This window comes from Podarcis vaucheri (genome assembly GCF_965113315.1).
Source record: "Podarcis vaucheri genome assembly, chromosome: 5".
Taxonomy (NCBI): domain Eukaryota; kingdom Metazoa; phylum Chordata; class Lepidosauria; order Squamata; family Lacertidae; genus Podarcis; species Podarcis vaucheri.
Window position 1 is genome coordinate 59,963,212 of NC_138763.1, and position 18,317 is coordinate 59,981,528.

Consider the following 18,317-nt stretch of genomic DNA (forward strand, 5'->3'; position numbering starts at 1 on the left):
GTCAGTCAGATGAAACCGTGTGATGTAGCCTGATTTGACTCTTTAATGTCAACATCACTGAAGGCAAATGAAATAGTATTGCTTTTTGTGGTAGGCGCACACTTGCACTATCAAGGTGAGCAGGCAACATTCTGTCTTCCTACACTAGGCAACACAGCCCCCCCCCTTGCAGCATAGTGGGGGAAGACAGTGATGCCAGGTTATCTCAGCACCATGGACACCTTTCCATCCTGCCCTAGCTCCTTGAAATATCGTTCAGTGAGGGCGGGGAGGGGGCTTTGTGCAGTTAGGGAAAGATTTTGCCCTAAGGGGTTCCTCTATTCATTGCCACTTATATCAGCTTTAGATATGAACTGTTGGATAAATGAAGCTATATTGTAAAAAAAAAAAAAGTGGGAAACTGGGGAGATAATATTGAATCCGTTGTGGTTGATGAGCAGCTTTGAATTATGTAAGGATTTGGTATACATGTGTGCCCTGACAATTCAGCCTATTTGTAAGGGGTTGGACTCTCAGGGATTTATGAATGCAATGTGAATATGAGCACAGAAGATTTACGGATACTCCAAGCAATTTTGTAATTTATCTCCAAACTGCTTGTTGGCCGAACCTATCGGATGCTTGAGTGGCCAAGTAGTATTGACATGGTTTTCGTGCCCATGTTAGTTATTGTGTATTCCTTATCTGGGAGAAAGATTGTATTACGCGCTGCTGTGTTTCTTGTGAGGATTTAGTATAACCTTTGGCAGCAACTTCCCTTATGTGTTCCTAGTAGTCTGACAATTCAGAATTTGCTTTTTTGTGTTACACAGTGGGAGCATCAGAGTAGCAGTGAAAGTCACCTTCCTACATAAGGACCCTCACTGAACAAGAAGGAGCAGCGGAGGCTGGTCCACGAGCCCCACTTACTTCAGCCAGCCCCCACCTGCCTGCCTCCTTACCTACAGCCACTCCAGCGGGCAGCGCTGCCTGCCAGCTTTCTCTTGCTTAGTCTAGCGTTGGCCTTGTAGAACTCAGCAGCGAGGAGGATAGGGAGGAAACTAGAATTAGTTGGCTCTGCCTGTGATGGGCTCTGGCGCCACCTACGGATGGTCTCCTCGCCTCCCACCCTGTCAGTCTCTGAGCATCAGCCCCCAAGTGATCAGCAGAGAACATGGGGTTTGTTTATGTAATAGGTTCTGCTGTCCCTACTTTTGCTATTGTCCAGCATGCACATTGCAGAGAATTGTGACAGACTCCTTGCATTTCATGGCTTTTTGGAACCACTGTTCATAAACTTTCTTTGCTTCCTCGGTGCCCCATGGAGTGGGTGTGTGGACGCATGCGTGGATGTATGATGACCAATATGTTTGGCAATGGAAGACATTAACATCACATGTATTGAAGTGACAGGTTAGCTGGAAGCGTGCAATTTTGAAGTACAAAGTAGGTGTGCAGTGGGAGGTGCTGAGTCAACTTGCTACCCCCCCCCCCAGTTCATCCTCCAGGAATATTTTCTCCCAGCTGGGCTGCAATATCGAGAAAGCATCCTATGATGGGCACAGGTGAGCACGATCTGCATCAGGTCACAACGTTGATTCTTGCTCCCCCCCCCCAATCCATCATGACATTATTTTGTCAACACAATTGGTAAATAGAAGTGGTGAAAGAGTCACGGAGTCCCCCCCTCCCCATGCGCCCAGTTGCCTGAATGTGTATGTAGCTGCACATGTTTCAAGGATCACCTGCTAAAGCAGGAGCTGGGCTTGCAGGCGAAGTGCCAACCACTTCTCCTTTTTGTGGTTAACAATGTTAATTTGTTGGGGTAGAGTTGCATTATTTATGCTGACAGCAAGCGGGGAAGTGATGTGTGCCTTGGCAAGGGGCATAAAGGGTGGGACTCATAAATAAGGACATTTCAAAATCACTACACAGTTACCCTACCTAGTTACCCCCTAGCCTAGAACATGTCACAAGGGATATTTTTATTTTTAAAGAACCAATTGATATTCTAAGGAAGCCATGTGCTTCATGAAATGTACATATATTTGAGGCAGAAACAGTGAGGAGTGCTTGACATGTTGGCCATCCAACAGGTTTCGGCTAACTTTTACCTACTTACAGTGCTGATTTAGGAGCTGAGCTTCTGTCATTCTATAGTCCATTCCCTGGGGTCAGCTTTCCCCTTAGCTGGAACTGATACTGGAAGGCAGCCTGACCAGAAGATGAGGCAGTAGGGATGCAAGGGCAAAAGTGGCTCTCCCCACACCCATTCCACTTCATGCATTCATAGATTCATAGCCTTGTAGGGTTGGAAGGGACCCCCAAGGGCTATCTAGTCCAACCCCTTGCAATGCATTGATACCGCAGAGTCACATTTCAAGATAGAGACCTGCTCCTGTGACATGCAGTTTGGCTGAAAGTATTTCAGTTGCCAGTGGTGCTTGTAGCAAGAGATGGATTTCCATTCTGAAGTCATGAAGTCAATAAATTGTCAGTAGGCACTAAATGCCCTGAGAATGCTGACTTGTTCTTGGTCTTTTGTGGTGTTTAAAGTGTTCTGAAGCGTCTGAAAGAGGTCATTTTGAAGATTAAGGACAAATTTCCTGAGGCGAAGCAAATAAGTGTCTTAAAATGTTTTCTCTTTGGGCACTGCTCTTCCTTCTGGACAGCATTATTTTTTTATCCAAGAGTGAATAAAAATATACAGCGAATGAAGTAGAAAGATTAGCATTATTATTTATTAAATTTATATTTAATAATAATACTAATACAAAAGAAAAACAAAAGAGAAGTCAAATCGTCTTAGTTCTAGAAAACTGCAAGAGTTTAAAACTTAGTCTTGTAAATGTTTGTTCTATTTTTTTCAGCAGTTGCATCTTATATCATCTTTCTTCCCTTCCTCCCCCATCTAATTCTTTCTTGGTTTTCACTTTCGGTGGGGCTTGCTGTTCATTGCACTTTTAATAATGTAACTATATAATGCAAGCAAAACCAATAACCTTTTGTCAGTCAAGGTTAAAGTGGCTTGATTAGCTCATGTGCGGACACATATGAAAGAGGTAGTCCAGTGTGTTCTTAAAAGCCAGTGTGGTGGTACTTAGAGTGTTGGACTGGGAGATCAAGGTTTAAATCCTGTTCAGCCATGTAGCTCGTTGGGTGATCTTAGGTGAGTTGTTAACTCTCCGCCTAGCCTGCTTCACTGGGTTATTGCAAGGATAAGACCACGGGTAGGCAAACTAAGGCCCAGGGGCCAGATCCGTCCCAATCGCCTTCTCAGTCCGGCCCACGGACGGTCCGGGTATCAGCGTGTTTTTGCATGAGCAGAATGTGTCCTTTTATTTAAAATGCACCTCTGGGTTATTTGTGGGGCATAGGAATTTGTTCACCCCCCCAAATATAGTTCAGCCCCCCACAAGGTTTGAGGGACAGTGGACCGGCCCCCTGCTGAAAAAGTTTGCTGACCCCTGGATAAGACCATATACACAACCCTTAACTCCTTGGTGGGTGAAATGATAACTAAATCAAATCTAATTCTAGTCCTGCCTAGATTACCATTAAACAATAACCCATGATTCTATGAAATGGCAAATACTGCAGGTCTGAATGCAGGTACTATCACTGAATTCCTTTTGAGTCTCTGCTTCACCATCTTGCTGATTCTCCACTACACCCCAGAGTTCAAACCCAGAATTAACCTACTGAACTCAACAACAAGAAACCAAGGAACAAGAGCAGAGTAGATTTCAGAGAAGCAACAGGCATTTGTCCAGATAATGACATTCAGAACACTTCGGTCACCAGGATAAAAGTTAGATATAAACTGAGTCTGAATAAAGACTGAGAGGATGCTTTTGAGAAATGTGGTGTGGGAGAAGTGACATTTAACTTCCACATATTAGACTAAGCTGATCAGTGTGCTTGCTGGTGCCTAACCCAGGCTGCTGCCTCCACCAGCCTGTTCATATAAAGAAGTCTCAGTAGATCCTGTGGTTTCAAAAGAGCCAAGTTAAAACTGGCACAGGATTATGTGTATAATTTGAAGTTAATTCAGTTGGTTTCCAACCATCTGAATGGAGCTGGTGTGTCAAATAGAGATGCTGTAGCAAAAAGTACACACACACCCTTCCAAAAAAAGCCTGCCATCTTTCTGCCCTGGATAACACAAACGAGAAGGACTCCAACTCCCATCAGCCCCAGTGGCCCATGGCCAAGGATAATGGGACGTAGTCATAGAATCATAGAATCATAGAGTTGGAAGAGACCACAAGGGCCATCGAGTCCAACCCCCTGCCAAGCAGGAAACACCATCAGAGCACTCCTGACATATGGTTGTCAAGCCTCTGCTTAAAGACCTCCAAAGAAGGAGACTCCACCACACTCCTTGGCAGCAAATTCCACTGTCGAACAGCTCTCACTGTCAGGAAGTTCTTCCTAATGTTTAGGTGGAATCTTCTTTCTTGTAGTTTGGATCCATTGCTCCGTGTCCGCTTCTCTGGAGCAGCAGAAAACAACATTTCTCCCTCCTCTATGTGACATCCTTTTATATATTTGAACATGGCTGTCATATCACCCCTTAACCTCCTCTTCTCCAGGCTAAACATGCCCAACTCCCTTAGCTGTTCCTCATAAGGCATCGTTTCCAGGCCTTTGACCATTTTGGTTGCCCTCCTCTGGACACGTTCCAGTTTGTCTGTGTCCTTCTTGAATTGTGGTGCCCAGAACTGGACACAGTATTCCAGGTGAGGTCTGACCAGAGCAGAATACAGTGGCACTATTACTTCCCTTGATCTAGATGCTATACTCCTATTGATGCAACCCAGAATTGCATTGGCTTTTTTAGCTGCCGCGTCACACAATAGTCCAACAATATCTGGTCCAAATCAAATGTATTTCACGATTTACTAGATAATAAGTTTTAATAACTTTATTAATGGATAGGTCAGTTGGTTAGAGCATGGTGCTGATAATGTCAAGGTTGGAGGTTCGATCCCTGTATGGGACAGCTGCATATTTTTGCACTGCAGGGGGTTGGACTAGATGATCCTCAGGGTCCCTTCCAACTCTACAGTTTTGTCATTCTAATATTAATTGCTGCTGAAATAGCCATAAACACTGAAGCATGTTAGGCACCAGTTTTTGCCCAAAACCCGCCTTGGAAACATCCTGGCTTCCAATATTCTTAAAAAAACAAAACCTGCAAGGGATCTAGAAGGCTTATCATTTGTAGAGAAGAGCATCCTAGTAGTGCCCTGACAATGACAAATTGAGTATTTAGGTGTGCTGGATTTGCAAAGTAAGACATGCCCGCCAGGTCTGCAAAAGAATGTGTGTGAGTTAAAGCTTTCACCAGAAAGAAATTTTGAAGAAAGCAAGGTTGCTTTAGGCAAATTCTCCAGCACCGCTTAGGAAAAAAAAATCTGACTATGGGAATCAGGAAAGACAGCCTCAGGGACTGAAAGAAAGCTGTGGTGTCAGGCTAAAATGGATCACTTCACTCAATTAGATACATTTCATGAGATTATTATTTTTTTGAGATCTTTGCAAGATGGCTGATCTTCTGTGCCACCTAATTTTCTGTATGTCTTCTAATGCTTTCATTTCCATAATTTTGATTGTAGAATGCCATCTTATCATAAGTTATGTCTGCCACATAGATACAGTTGGGTAGTACAAACTGACAAGAAAACTAATATGACACAGTGGTATGGTGAAAGAAATTACAGTGGTACCTTCAGGTTACATACGCTTCAGGTTACAGACTCCGCTAACCCAGAAATAGTACCTCAGGTTAAGAACTTTGCTTCAGGATGAGAACAGACATCGTGCTCTGGTGGCGCGGCGGCAGCAGGAGGCCCCATTAGCTAAAGTGGTGCTTCAGGTTAAGAACAGTTCCAGGTTAAATATGGACCTCCAGAACGAATTAAGTACTTAACCTGAGGTACCAATGTATTTTCCATAGCGAGCAGCTAGGAAATAGTCATTTGCCCTGTGAAGCACCTTCACACCATGTGGGCCTTAGAAAAGCTAAAAATGGTCTTGGGATTGTTTCCTTTGAAACAATCCCATGACAGGTACCTGATGAGAATTTCAGCTGTTTGTGGTTTGCATAAACTGCCTTCCTTTTCCTTCCTTCCTTCCTTCCTTCCTTCCTTCCTTCCTTCCTTCCTTCTGTGTGTTTCATATTCAGATCACAAAAAAGGCTTTAAAAACAAACTCCATCTTCTGCAAAACATTTTAGATGGTAGTGCTTTTTTTTTTTAAAAAAAAAAAAACTATCTTATTTTCACGGCATACTCCTGGAGTGATAAAATTGCTAGATGGAGAGCATACATTTTCTTCCCTTAAAGATTGTTTCATAAATAATGAAACATAAATGCCTGAAGTTTCAAGGCTCCAAATTGCCGGGGGAGGAATCAGAATTCAAGGAAATAAGATAAGACCAAAAGATGTTATCACTTATTCATCGTTAGCATGGTGAAAGGGAATCCCCTAATTATTGCTCCCACCCCTTACATTTGTGAAAGACAAATTAAGATGGATAGTGGTGTGTTGTCAAGTTCTTTCAAGTCAAATTGACTTACGGTATGACTACAAGTCTCATAAGTTGCCACCTTGGTTAAACCAGATTTAAAATAAAAATAGATCTCTGATCACAGTGTATTTTAAATATTTCCTTGCAGCTGGTATAAATGAACAGAAAAAAGAGCTGTCCTTACAATCAACTCAATTCAAAGGTGAGCATGTAACAGGTATGTTTGCTTCTCTCCCCTGCCTTTTGCTTTCAGTACCTGTTTATTTGGACAGGATTATGTTGTTTTATTCTTAAATATTTAATGTGGGTTTTTTGTATGTATTTTTCTGCTCCTATGTGTGGAAAGAGACCGTGAAAGATATGTCAGCTCTAAAAGAAAAAGCGATTCTGGCTGTGAAGCACTCAGAGGCTGCTTGGTTGATTAATCCTCTGCCTTTTAACAAATTAGGCAACAAATTTAACAAAGTTAGTTCATTTGCATGTTACTAGAACTTCAGTACAGATAATTTTTGAGAAACACTTTATAATGCAATATAGACTGTAGTTGTTAATTACCTGCCCTTCACCACAGGGTCCCGGGACAGGTCACAAAAATGTAAAATGCAACATTAGAAGCATTTAAAAGCAAATTACAATCACAACTGCAGTGGATCCTAAAAAATATGTATCTCAAAAGTCAAAGGAAAGAGGCGTGTCTTCAGACGAAAGCTGTAAAATGAAGATGCCAGCTGCACCTCTGTGGAGGGAAATCTACAACTTAGGGCTGCCACAAAGAATGTGCTCTCCTGGGCCACCCACACCATGAGCTTCTGAGGGTGGTGAAACTATCAGGAGGTTCCCCTCTGCTGAACTTGAGAGGGTCTGCAGGGAAATAGGCAGTTTTTCAGATATACAGTGGTACCTTGGGTTAAGTACTTAATTTGTCCAAGAGGTCCGTTCTTAACCCGAAACTGTTCTTAACCTGAAGACCACTTTAGCTAATGGGGCCTCCTGCCGCACCACCAGAGCACAATGTCTGTTCTCATCCTGAAGCAAAGTTCTTAACCTGAGGTACTATTTCTGGGTTAGCGGAGTCTGTAACCTGAAGCATATGTAACCCGAGGTACCACTCTATAGCAATACTGTTTGCATAAGGAAGAGTCATCTTAAATAGTTTCTTTTAAAATTCCCTATAATTTATTATGCCAGATTAAAAATAGCTTCGCATTTACCCTTAACTGACATGCTATCAATTATGATTTCCCCTCAATGATTCAAACTGGGCTCCATAGATTAATCAACCAAACGTTAGCTGATTAATCAACTGATTTAATCTTGCAGTACTAAAAAAAGATCATTTCCCATGATACAAATTCCTCAGCTTGTTAGCCCCAAGTTGAACTGCTTGTTGGGGAGACCATGGCATTTACTAAGCAAGGTGAACATAGGTAGGAAAAGTCCAATAAATACATCACTTGTAATACAGTCATGGGTCATGGCTATTGTGTGTGTTAATGGTGCCGTGACTCCGATGCCCAGTAACGACTCAGCAGAAGAAGGGCCAATGAAATCAGGAGGAGATCCAGTAACATCCCACAGAGGTCTAGAGTCTGCCACCACTGAGCTTGACCCCGCAACCAGGAACCTTGTGACCCTGATGCCATCAAACCAAGATTCCCGGTGACTGCAGCTCCCATGTCAGAGCCAACTAAGGGACTGCATCCTTCCTGCAAAGGGCCTCATGTGCCACTGAGTCAGCAGGCAGCAGGCCCAACAACAACAGAGAAGTGATAGAGTGGCATCTTGATGCCAGGGGCCTGTCCCTTTAAGAATCTCCATTCTCCAGCAAGAGGGTGCATTGCAGCCTGGGAGACATAGTCAGTCCAGGGGCCAAGTAAGAGCTCAGTCAACCACCAGCTCTAGGCAAGGCAAGTTGCCTCTTCTCTGGGATTTGTCCAGGGTACTGAAAAGCCTTGTTTTCTCAGTCTAGGTCAGGCATAGGCAAACTCCGGCCCTCCAGAAGTTTGGGACTACAATTCCCATCATCCCTGGCCACTGGTCCTGTTAACTAGGGATGATGGGAATTGTAGTCCCAAACATCTGGAGGGCCGGAGTTTGCCTTGCCTGGTCTAGGTCTTGGCCAGCTAATTTGTTACACTTCCTCTACCAGTTAATTCCCTTGCTACCTGTTAGGGAAACTAAGGGGAAATGTGAGTGCCTGCAGGCCAAGTTGGAAACGAGCCCATTAAGTGAAACAGTAAGATGGGTTTACTCCTCGCATGGCGTCCAAGTTAAGGCCTGGTTCCTTAACATGCAATTTCCAAACCTTTGCGTCTATGTGTAAATCTGTCAATCTTCGTTCTTCACTTAGATCAGGATGGGAATCTTCAGGCTTGGGGTCTGAATGTGGCCCTTCAGGCTGCACTACGTGGCCCTCAGGACATGCCCCAGACATGCCCCCTCTCGCCAGGACGCTTCTCTCACCAGCCCTGCCCTGCACCCTCCTCACGTGCTTTTGCCTGGCTGGAATGTGTCTGGATGGAGAATGTGTTTGTGGTGTTTTGCAAGTGGAAACCTCCAGCTTTTGTTTGACTGCAAAAGATACGCCACATCTGTTGCTCTACTACACTTGACTTTTGGCACAGGCCACCACTAGCATGTGATCCCTGGAAGCTCCCCCACCAAGTAATATGGGTCTTGGGCTGGAAAACATTCCCCACCCCATCTTAAACCAAAGGGTTTTTTTCTTTTTAAAAAAGCAACCTAGAATAGCTGTCATCAGCCGATACATAATTACTATTTGACATGACTGCACACAGTCACTTGACGTGTCATTGCTATTTTGCATGATGATAACGCAGACTTCGATTCCACAAATAGCTCGATCCTTCAAGTAAAAATTGATAGCATGTGTGACAGGGATGTCATCTGAAATATTTATTGAACTCCAAAAGTAAGCAGGTAAACTATGTAAACAAGCAGTGACTAGTTGCTTCACTGGAAATGGTACAAGTTGCCCACGATCACTGATTAATCTACTGTTCTCTCTGTCACGGTTTGCCTAACATTGTCACAGATAACCAAGGTCACGTATCGTTAGTCTGGAAAGGACCAGATTTCTGCTCTTCAGCATCTCTGTTGGGTTCTTTGCTTGTTTCAAGGGGCTGCCTTTTCCTGTAGTCCAAAGGAGATGTCATAAAATCGTATTAGCACCTTTCCTAGTAGAGCTCTTAAGGAAAAGTGATTTGATTGGGTGAAAGGGCATGGGGAAAAAAAGAAGGGTTAATTCCCTTCCCCCTACTATGATCCATTGCTTGGAAGTAAAGAAAAAAGCATTGGGAGACCCAGTCAAAGATGTTCTGTGTCACGTAGAGTTTGACTCAAATATTTTTCTTCTTTATTTTTATTTAATTAATATATATATAAACTGCATTCAGAGAATTCCTGAAATTGAATATAAAATATAATATGGTTCATAAAGCTGTGTTGAAACTTTTTTTAAAAAAAATAATTGAAAGGGGCACAAACATTGTCATGGAATTTCTAGTATAATGCATTGTGAAGGATTGCAGAGTCAAAGCAGGAACATTTTCTAACATAGGAAACAAAACAAAAAACCCATAAAGATTTTTTTTTAAAAAAACACAAATTCATGCTCATGCTTTATTATAGGCCCTTTATGACACTCTTTGACGTCGCTGCAATTAGGGTATCGTGCAAATCAATGAACCTTCTCCAGTGGTTTCTTTAGCACTGGAAATTGCCTTATAGCTAAACACGCAGCAGGCATCTGTGCTTTGCTTGAATTTCCATCACAGGCATTGACTGCCTCTTGGTTTCTTTCAAGGAAAATTGGATGGACTGATTTATAAAATTTTGTGGTAGCAGATACCTCACACCTGGCTATGCTCAGCTCAGGTAGGTCTTTGAATGCAGTTGACATTCTGGCAAGATATTTCAGCAGTTTGCAGCTCAGAACTACAGAATATGATCACTGTAATTCAACCACCGTGGGAATAAGCCCATTTAATTCAATGAGAGTTATTTCCCAAGTACACATTAATGGTTTGGACCACTGGTTGAAGAACTGTAGGACTCATGGGAATCTACCATATATGGAGTCCATTGGTCCATCTTTCTCAGTATTATCTCCAGTGACTGGCAGTGGCCCTCCAAGGTTTCAGATATTGGACATTCCCAGTTCTACCTGGGAATTTCAGAGCCTGAACATGGTACCTTTTCCATGTGCAACAGATGCACTGCCACTGAGCTACGACCTTCAAAACTGCTATATGAGTTCATTCTATGTCCTTAAATTTATGTGTTCTGTTCCTAATCCCTCTGATAACACAATGCTCTCACCATACATTTGGCAGCTGTAGCAGATGACATGGTGGAGGCAGGCCTGTCCATCTGACCTAGTTGGCCATGCCACTGCTGTTTATTACTAAAAGGAGCAAGACAACAATGAGATTGGAATAAGGGGTTGGAAGAGATGATCTCCAAGGTCCCTTCCAACTCAATGATTCTATCAGTTCTGACAGTCAGAACAGAGATAATCGCACTGTAACAAGTGTACCGATTATAATTTTTATTTATTATTATAAAAAATATTTGTTATGAAGCAAACACATGGGCGTACTGTAAAATCTTTCCTAGGGTAATCTTAGTGAAATACCCATTTTGTGCATAATGCTTATAGAAAAAATCTTCTGCCCATGCAATCCTATGCATTCTTACTCAGAAATAAGTCCTGTTGAGTTCAGTGGTAAGAAGAAGAAGAAGAAGAAGAAGAAGAAGAAGAAGAAGAAGAAGAAGAGTAGTAGTAGTAGTAGTAGTAGTAGTAGTAGTAGTTTGGATTTGATATCCCGCTTTATCACTACCCTAAGGAGTCTCTAAGCAGCTAACAATCTCCTTTTCCCTTCCCCCCCACACAAACACTCCGTGAGGTTTCTCACAGAAACTCCTCAGTAGGTAGGAGTTTTGCAGCAGTAGGTAGGAGTTTTGCAGCGTAGATGGAGACTGAGCAGAAGAACAGGAAGTTTGGTTTTGTTAAGGTTCCTTAAGACAATAATCACTTGAACAAACACAAAGAATGCAACAAATTATAAAGTGCTTCATTCTTTTGCCTAGGATAGTATATTACAGTGTGGCAAGAGTGTGTTCTTCTGTAAACCAAAAGGATTGTGCTGCCCTCTTGTGTTCCTTTCTTTAAATAGCTTTTTTAAAATGTTGAATATTGCAACCCGGTTTGTATAAAGATGGCAAAACCTTGATCACAGTGCAAAAAAGGAAATAAAGAAGTACAAGTGGTTTTGATTAACCCAGATAAGGTATGTCCCACACTTGAGCCTCTTTCAATGCTATGGCTATGTCACCAGGCATTAAATCCTAATGGTAGAGCTCCTGGCAATAAGCTTGCCAGCTTTATTTCCTGGCACTACTAAACAACAGAGTTCAGCAAGGAAGCTTCCCCCATCATTAATCTTCATATCAGAAAAAGCTTTACCTGCTAATTTTCTCCATGTGAGGAGATGTGCTCAAAATGGCACAAGAACCCACAAAGAAGGTGACAACCCAAGTATCATATATATATATATATAGAGAGAGAGAGAGAGAGAGAGCGCGCGCGCTTTCGGTGTTGGAGCAGGTAATAACTTTTAAAAGAGATCTGCAATATCAGACTAGGTGCAAAGTCTTATTTTAGGTTCTGGAAAGTTCTGAAGAGTAGACGAAATTATAGGCTCTGCCCTTCCATTCTGCCCCTGACATTGGCACAGGGTGGCGAGGGGCAAAGGAGAACAGGGTTCCTGCACTTTGAATAGTTGGGGCAGAATTTCAGCAGAACATCAGCGTGGATGGCTTTAAAAGAAGATTTGAATAATTCATATAGAATAAGACTACCAACTGCTACTAGCCACAGTGGCTGTGCCTCTGAATGCCAGTTGTTGGGAACCTCAGGGGGGCAGAGTGCACTTATGTCCTGCTTACGGGCATCCCACAAGCATCCGGTTGGCCATTTAAGAACAGGATGCTGGATTATATATGTGGTCCTGTTATAATGTGTGGATAATATGCCTGCCAGCAGGACACTTAGAAAGCCAGGCAATAGTTATCTGTCTCAGGTTGATAGTGGCTCACAAGCCAGAGCAGGATGGGGCAATGATGTCCATCTCGCTTCGCAATGCAGAGGTTGCTGCTGGTAACTGCGAAGGGGAGGTAGCAGGGATGTCCGCGACCGGTGGAGCCAATCTGATGTTCCCAGCACTGCACATGCACCATGCCAGCCTCTCCGCTGTCTCACCCCTCTCCTCCTCAATTTCAGAAGCTAGGTGAACAATGTCACCCTACTCTGCCCTTCCTAGCACAACTGTCTAAGGCATATCAACAACTTTTGCACTTTACTCAGTCCCTACAATCCACCAGAAACTTCTGGGCATGGTTTCTGTTTATTCAGGCGTTCAAGATAATAAGAATCTTTTAGTTATCATTGGCAGTTCTGTTAACATCTCATCTGTGTTTGAAGCAAACTTGCATCTGAGCTCACATTCTGAATGATAGCTGGATCTAGCTGGCTGGAAATGCCGACCTATGCAGGTGAAAATAATGAACGTGAATGTCAAGGAGGCTGGTTTCTTACCAACTTCCTCAGGTAATACAGATGCATGTCTCATGCTCAAGTAAGCAGCAACCAATATAAATATCTGTGTGTAAAATTGATCCCATCTTATTTTTTTGTTAAGCACTGTGCTGTAGCATCTGTTTGTTTTTTTGTGGGCACCCAGTGAAATAGTTTTACATGCTTCTCTCTTAAGTCGTTTAGATTCCAGTTGGTGATGCAAGATATTATTGTAAGACGAAGGTCACTAGAAAATCTTTAGCTAGGAGTGTTCTTTAGCAAATTCAGAAAGGGCACGCAGTGATGCCTGATAAATACAGGCAAATGGTTGCCAAGCAACCACCAGTGTATGCGCTACTCAGAAACAGGATGAAGGGCCTACGTGAGAAGGAACCTCCATTATGATGTCAGACATCAGGCCGAAACCTTGTTGCCACACCCCTTGTCCCCCAATTTCTGCCAGTTTCAGCATCGGTGCTGATGGCTGGGCCTTTTTCAATCCTGGCAAGAGCTTCTGCCCAGATACTAGGGCTGCTAACTATTCAGCTGGACTCTGCAGTTGCAACATGCATCAAGACGGCATTAGCCGCTGATAAGGTTTGTCTCTCTGCCATGAGGGCCTTCATCTGTAAAGCTGGCAACTTTATGGGAAACCTGGGAATCTAGATAGCAAAAACTGGGGCCCTTGAAAGGATTTTTTCTTTGGAGGAGAAGGGAAGGATTTCTAGTTTGGGGTGGAAGAAAGGAATGTAATCAACATGCTGAGCAAATACCGTGCTTTTGTGCTTGTGATATACACACAATGATTAGGTACATGACAACCAATGAATTGCCAGCACAATGGTGTACACATGGTACAACAGCAACAATCTGCAGCCTGATCTGCCATCAATTCTTGAAGCCCTTATCATTGTTGCCTTGTCTCCTGGTGGGACAAGAAAGAGACCATTTTCGCCTATAGTTCCTAAATTATTCCCCCCCCCCAGGAAGGGCTCACCTGGCTCCTCCCTTGCCTCTTTCAAATAGGCTCTTCAGAACTTTTTTAGATTCATTCTAGGCTGGTCTATTAGGGGAGATGGGGCAGTGCCCCTCCAACCTCGGTCTGCCCTTAGTCAGCTCCTCACATGATTGCCTTCTTCGTTATAAGCAGGCTAGGGGTTGGCACTGCCCTCCAGCTTCCTGCTCCGTATTCTCACTGTTGGCATTTGCAGAACTCAGCAGTGAGGAGGATTGTGACAAAGCCAGAATGAAGTAATTCTGCCTGTCTGGTTCTGGCACCACCGACCATTGGTCTCCTTGCATTCCACCCTACCACTCCCAATGGGCAGCGGCTACAACATGAGACATTGGTGATAGATGTCTATCCATATACAGTGGTGCCCCGAAAGACAAATGCCCCGCAAGACGGAAAACTCGCTAGACGAAAGAGTTTTCTGTTTTGGAGGTGCTTCGCAAAACGAATTTCCTATGGGCTTGCTTCGCAAGACGACAATGTCTTGCGAGTTCCTGCTGGTTTTTTCCCCTCCCCCAATGGGCAACTCTTTCTATGAGGTCTTGCCCCAATAAAGCAGTTGCAAAGACTGAAGGTCCCTGACTTCCCGCTAGAACTCCTGCTCTCCAGGGTGTTTCCCATGCATTCTCAGGCTGTGTCTGTGCACAATCAACCTCAGCTCTGCCTATTTCATTTCTCTACATGTTCTAGGAGACCGGGGGGAAGGGCGCTGGTCACTGCAGGAGGGATTTGCTGGCTGGTGCCTCCCACTACTCCTGTGGATCCTCCTACTATCCTGTGGATAGTATCCATGTGTGCACACTGTTGACCCTGGGCCTATGATGCCTTCCACAGTTCATTCCCCCTCATGGGAGATGCATGTGTTTCCCCTTCCTCAAGCATTCCTTCAGAAGTGACTTGCTGTTTTCACTTCCTCCTTGTAATGTGCAAATTGACCTCCTATTATTATCATATTTGTTAGGTATGATTAATAGTTATTTTGCTTCATTTGGATGCTGAACGCTTTAAGAGAAGTGAGTGCATCACCATCCCTATTTATGTAACACCTACTTCAGTCTTGCCTGGGGCTCTGAGAATCTGTGGCAATAAATAGCTCATCCTATTATTGTCAAGCTTCCTGTCTTGCTAGTACATCTTACATTCCCTTTAACAGAGACCATGGCTGACTTTCTGAGAAGGCTTTTCTCACTTCACACAGCTATACAGTACCGCACCCACCTGGTGAGGGTCTATAATATACTTCTATTATACAAACATCGCACAATATTATCCGGTAAAATAATGAATCATATTCCTGTATTTTTAAAGTTCTCAGTCTAGTACAAGGTTTCTCAAACTTGGGTCTCCAGCCGTTTTTGGACTACAACTCCCATCATTCCTAGCTAGCAGAACCAGTGGTCGAGGATGATGGGAATTGTAGTCCAACAACAGCTGGAGACCCAAGTTTGGGAAATCCTGGTGCCCTCCAAACGTTTTGGATTAAAGCTCTCATCAGCCTCAGTTTTTATTTTGCCCTTGGGCCTTCTAAATTCTGTTTCAGCTTTTAACCCTGCTTTGCTGATTTTTATTCTCTGCTCTCTGTTTCCTTGGTCTGTTCCTCCAGATCTTTCCTGATATTGTTTTAATGCTGCATTTTATCTCATTATAGAATTGTTATTCTGTTATGCTGTTAGCCCCACAAAGGACTTTGAGTTGTCATGGGGTGGTCTATAAACGTGCCTATCCATTAACCACTATCTTTTTATTTCCTCCAATTCTTTCTGCATCATATTGAAGACCCCTGTCTGACTTAAGCAGCAGATCAGATCAGCTCTGTTCAAAGCATAACTTTTTTGTGGATGGTAAAAGCAGGCTCTTCCTAATCTATTTCTAGCATGTCATAGATTAGAACCTGATGCAAAAAGCTTCAGAAATAAAATCAGTTCTTATTTCTAGAATGTAGGTCAGCTTACAGCAAGATGCAAATGACCATCTTCAGAGTGCAATGCTTCCTGATCCTTGGTCTGCAAAATCATCTCATTTTGGTCACAGGATGTGGAGCCCAAGAAAACATCTTCACGGGCTTTCCAGACTGGCGCTCATTCCTGACCAGAGCAGACTACTCCTATAATCACGTAGACAGAGCTGTGCTCAAAACTGACAAGCATGCCTCTTCCTTTTACTAAATTACTCCCTCTGCTCTTCAGATAACATAAGCACTTGATTTTATTTCTGCACTGTATCAAGCTGACACTGCAAGCTTTATATATATTTATATATATATATTCTATTTCACCTAAGGGAAAACTGTCAGTGCTCATTTTCACTAAAAGGATGAAACTGCCGTATGCAACTCCATTCATTTTTGGAGCAGACTGGTTTCCAGGGGCCAGACCAATTTCTTTGTGTGATACCAGGCTTGAAGACATTTGGAGGCTTGTCTTGCTGCTTCCGCTTCTCTGGAAAGAGAATAAGCAAACTTTCTTTGGAACAAGACAGGATGGCAGTATAGAAGTAGCCCACAAAACTCTCCTAGTTCTGGTCTCTGTTTCGCATAACTATCATAGTGAACTCTGAAAGTACACTGAAATGTGTTTTGTAAATGTCAAGGGCACTTCCTGGCCAAAGGAATGCACACGGCAGAGTGTTAACTCTGTATTGTCAAAGAACACAGTCACTTCTTCAGCTCTGGAGACCTACACACACCAATCTAGCATCTAGGCAGCTATTCCCAGATCTGTGCTCTATGGAGCAGTCACAGCAACTTGGGACCACTCCACCAGTTTTATGTCCCTGCCCCAAACAGGCAGCATGCATGTAGCCGGAGACTACACCGACATGGAAGTTGCTTCTACTCCCCACTTCAGTTCTCGCCTGGTTCTGGGAAACAGTGGAGAAGCACCCGGCCCTTCACTTGCCTGGCCTGCCTCTTCCTCCGGCTCTGAAGCTCCCCCTGCCTCTGATTCTCGCTTCCTGGCTGGTAAAGTAAAGGTAAAGGGACCCCTGACCATTAGGTCCAGTCAAGGCCGACTCTGGGGTTGCGGCGCTCATCTCGCTTTATTGGCCAAGAGAGCCGGTGTACAGCTTCCGGGTCATGGGGCCAGCATGACTAAGCCGCTTCTGGCGAACCAGAGCAGTGCACGGAAACACCGTTTACCTTCCTGCCAGAGCGGTACCTATTTATCTACTTGCACTTTGATGTGCTTTTGAACTGCTAGGTTGGCAGGAGCAGAGACCAAGCAATGGGAGCTCATCCCGTTGCGGGGATTCGAACCGCCGACCTCTTGATCGGCAAGTCCTAGGCTCTGTGGTTTAACCCACAGTGCCACCCGCGTCTCCTGGCTGGTACAGGTCCCCAAAGACTACTTTTCACCTCTCTGGAGTCAGACTCCAGGCCAGCTTCCCCCGGTGCAGATGAAGCTTTGATAGAGGAGGAAGAAAAATGTTGCCTTGTTCATCTGCTCCTTTTTCCAGCCGTTCCTGAATTGTAAGTCTCTAGACTGAAAGTTGTTCTGGAAGCTGAACATAGATCTCCCCACATTTCTGAAAGACAGGTGGTGTTGGCAATTTTAATTGCCAACAATGGTTGCTTTCGAACAAGATAAATTCTTTTGTTTTCAAAATCAGTCTCCTGCTGGATTCTCTCCCACTTACGCACTTCCTCATCATTCTTGCATGTTATTTAAAGTAGTGCAGAAGAAAACAGAAAAGATGTCCTTGACTCACCTGTCTCTCATTTGGAAAGATTTGGAAATGCCTTATTAGGCTTTAAACATCTCATGAATAAGTGAGTGGTGGTGGGGAAATAAGATTTACAGACAATGAAAAACCTTAGATGTACCATAGAGATGTCTATGATGCCCTTTTAGAATGGATGTGAGTTGCAGATAACAGTAGCCCTGCCTAGGAATCTTCTGACCCAGGTTAATGCAAACAGAAACCCTTGCTACTTATGTGACAATGAATGCCAGATGGATAAGAATTCTGAATGTCAAAATCCACAGAAAAATCATATGACCAAAAGCTTTATTGGGATGTCATTGCTTGAGCAAAAAGCACTTGCCCTTTTAAACAAAATAGTGTTTGGGTTTTCCATACAGTGGTGCTGTGACCATTCGCAAAACAACCAGCATCCTCCACTCATCCAAATTCATTGCATCAACTCAGCAGACTCTGATGGATGTATTTTAGGGAGAATGTCCAAAAAGTGAACT

General features: G+C 43.5%; 1 protein-coding gene across 3 annotated transcripts in view; it reads left to right on the top strand.

Annotated features, from left to right (window-relative positions):
- Window positions 1–6,660: 6,660 nt before the first annotated feature.
- The window catches only part of PTPRE (protein tyrosine phosphatase receptor type E), a 143,481-nt gene continuing 131,824 nt past the window's right edge, over window positions 6,661–18,317 (top strand). For all 3 annotated transcript variants that reach the window (XM_082222867.1, XM_082222869.1, XM_082222870.1), the window contains exon 1: window positions 6,661–6,716. In XM_082222867.1, the coding sequence (XP_082078993.1) occupies window positions 6,672–6,716 (45 nt within the window). In that variant the 5' untranslated portion in view covers window positions 6,661–6,671. The remainder of the gene's footprint in view (window positions 6,717–18,317) is intronic.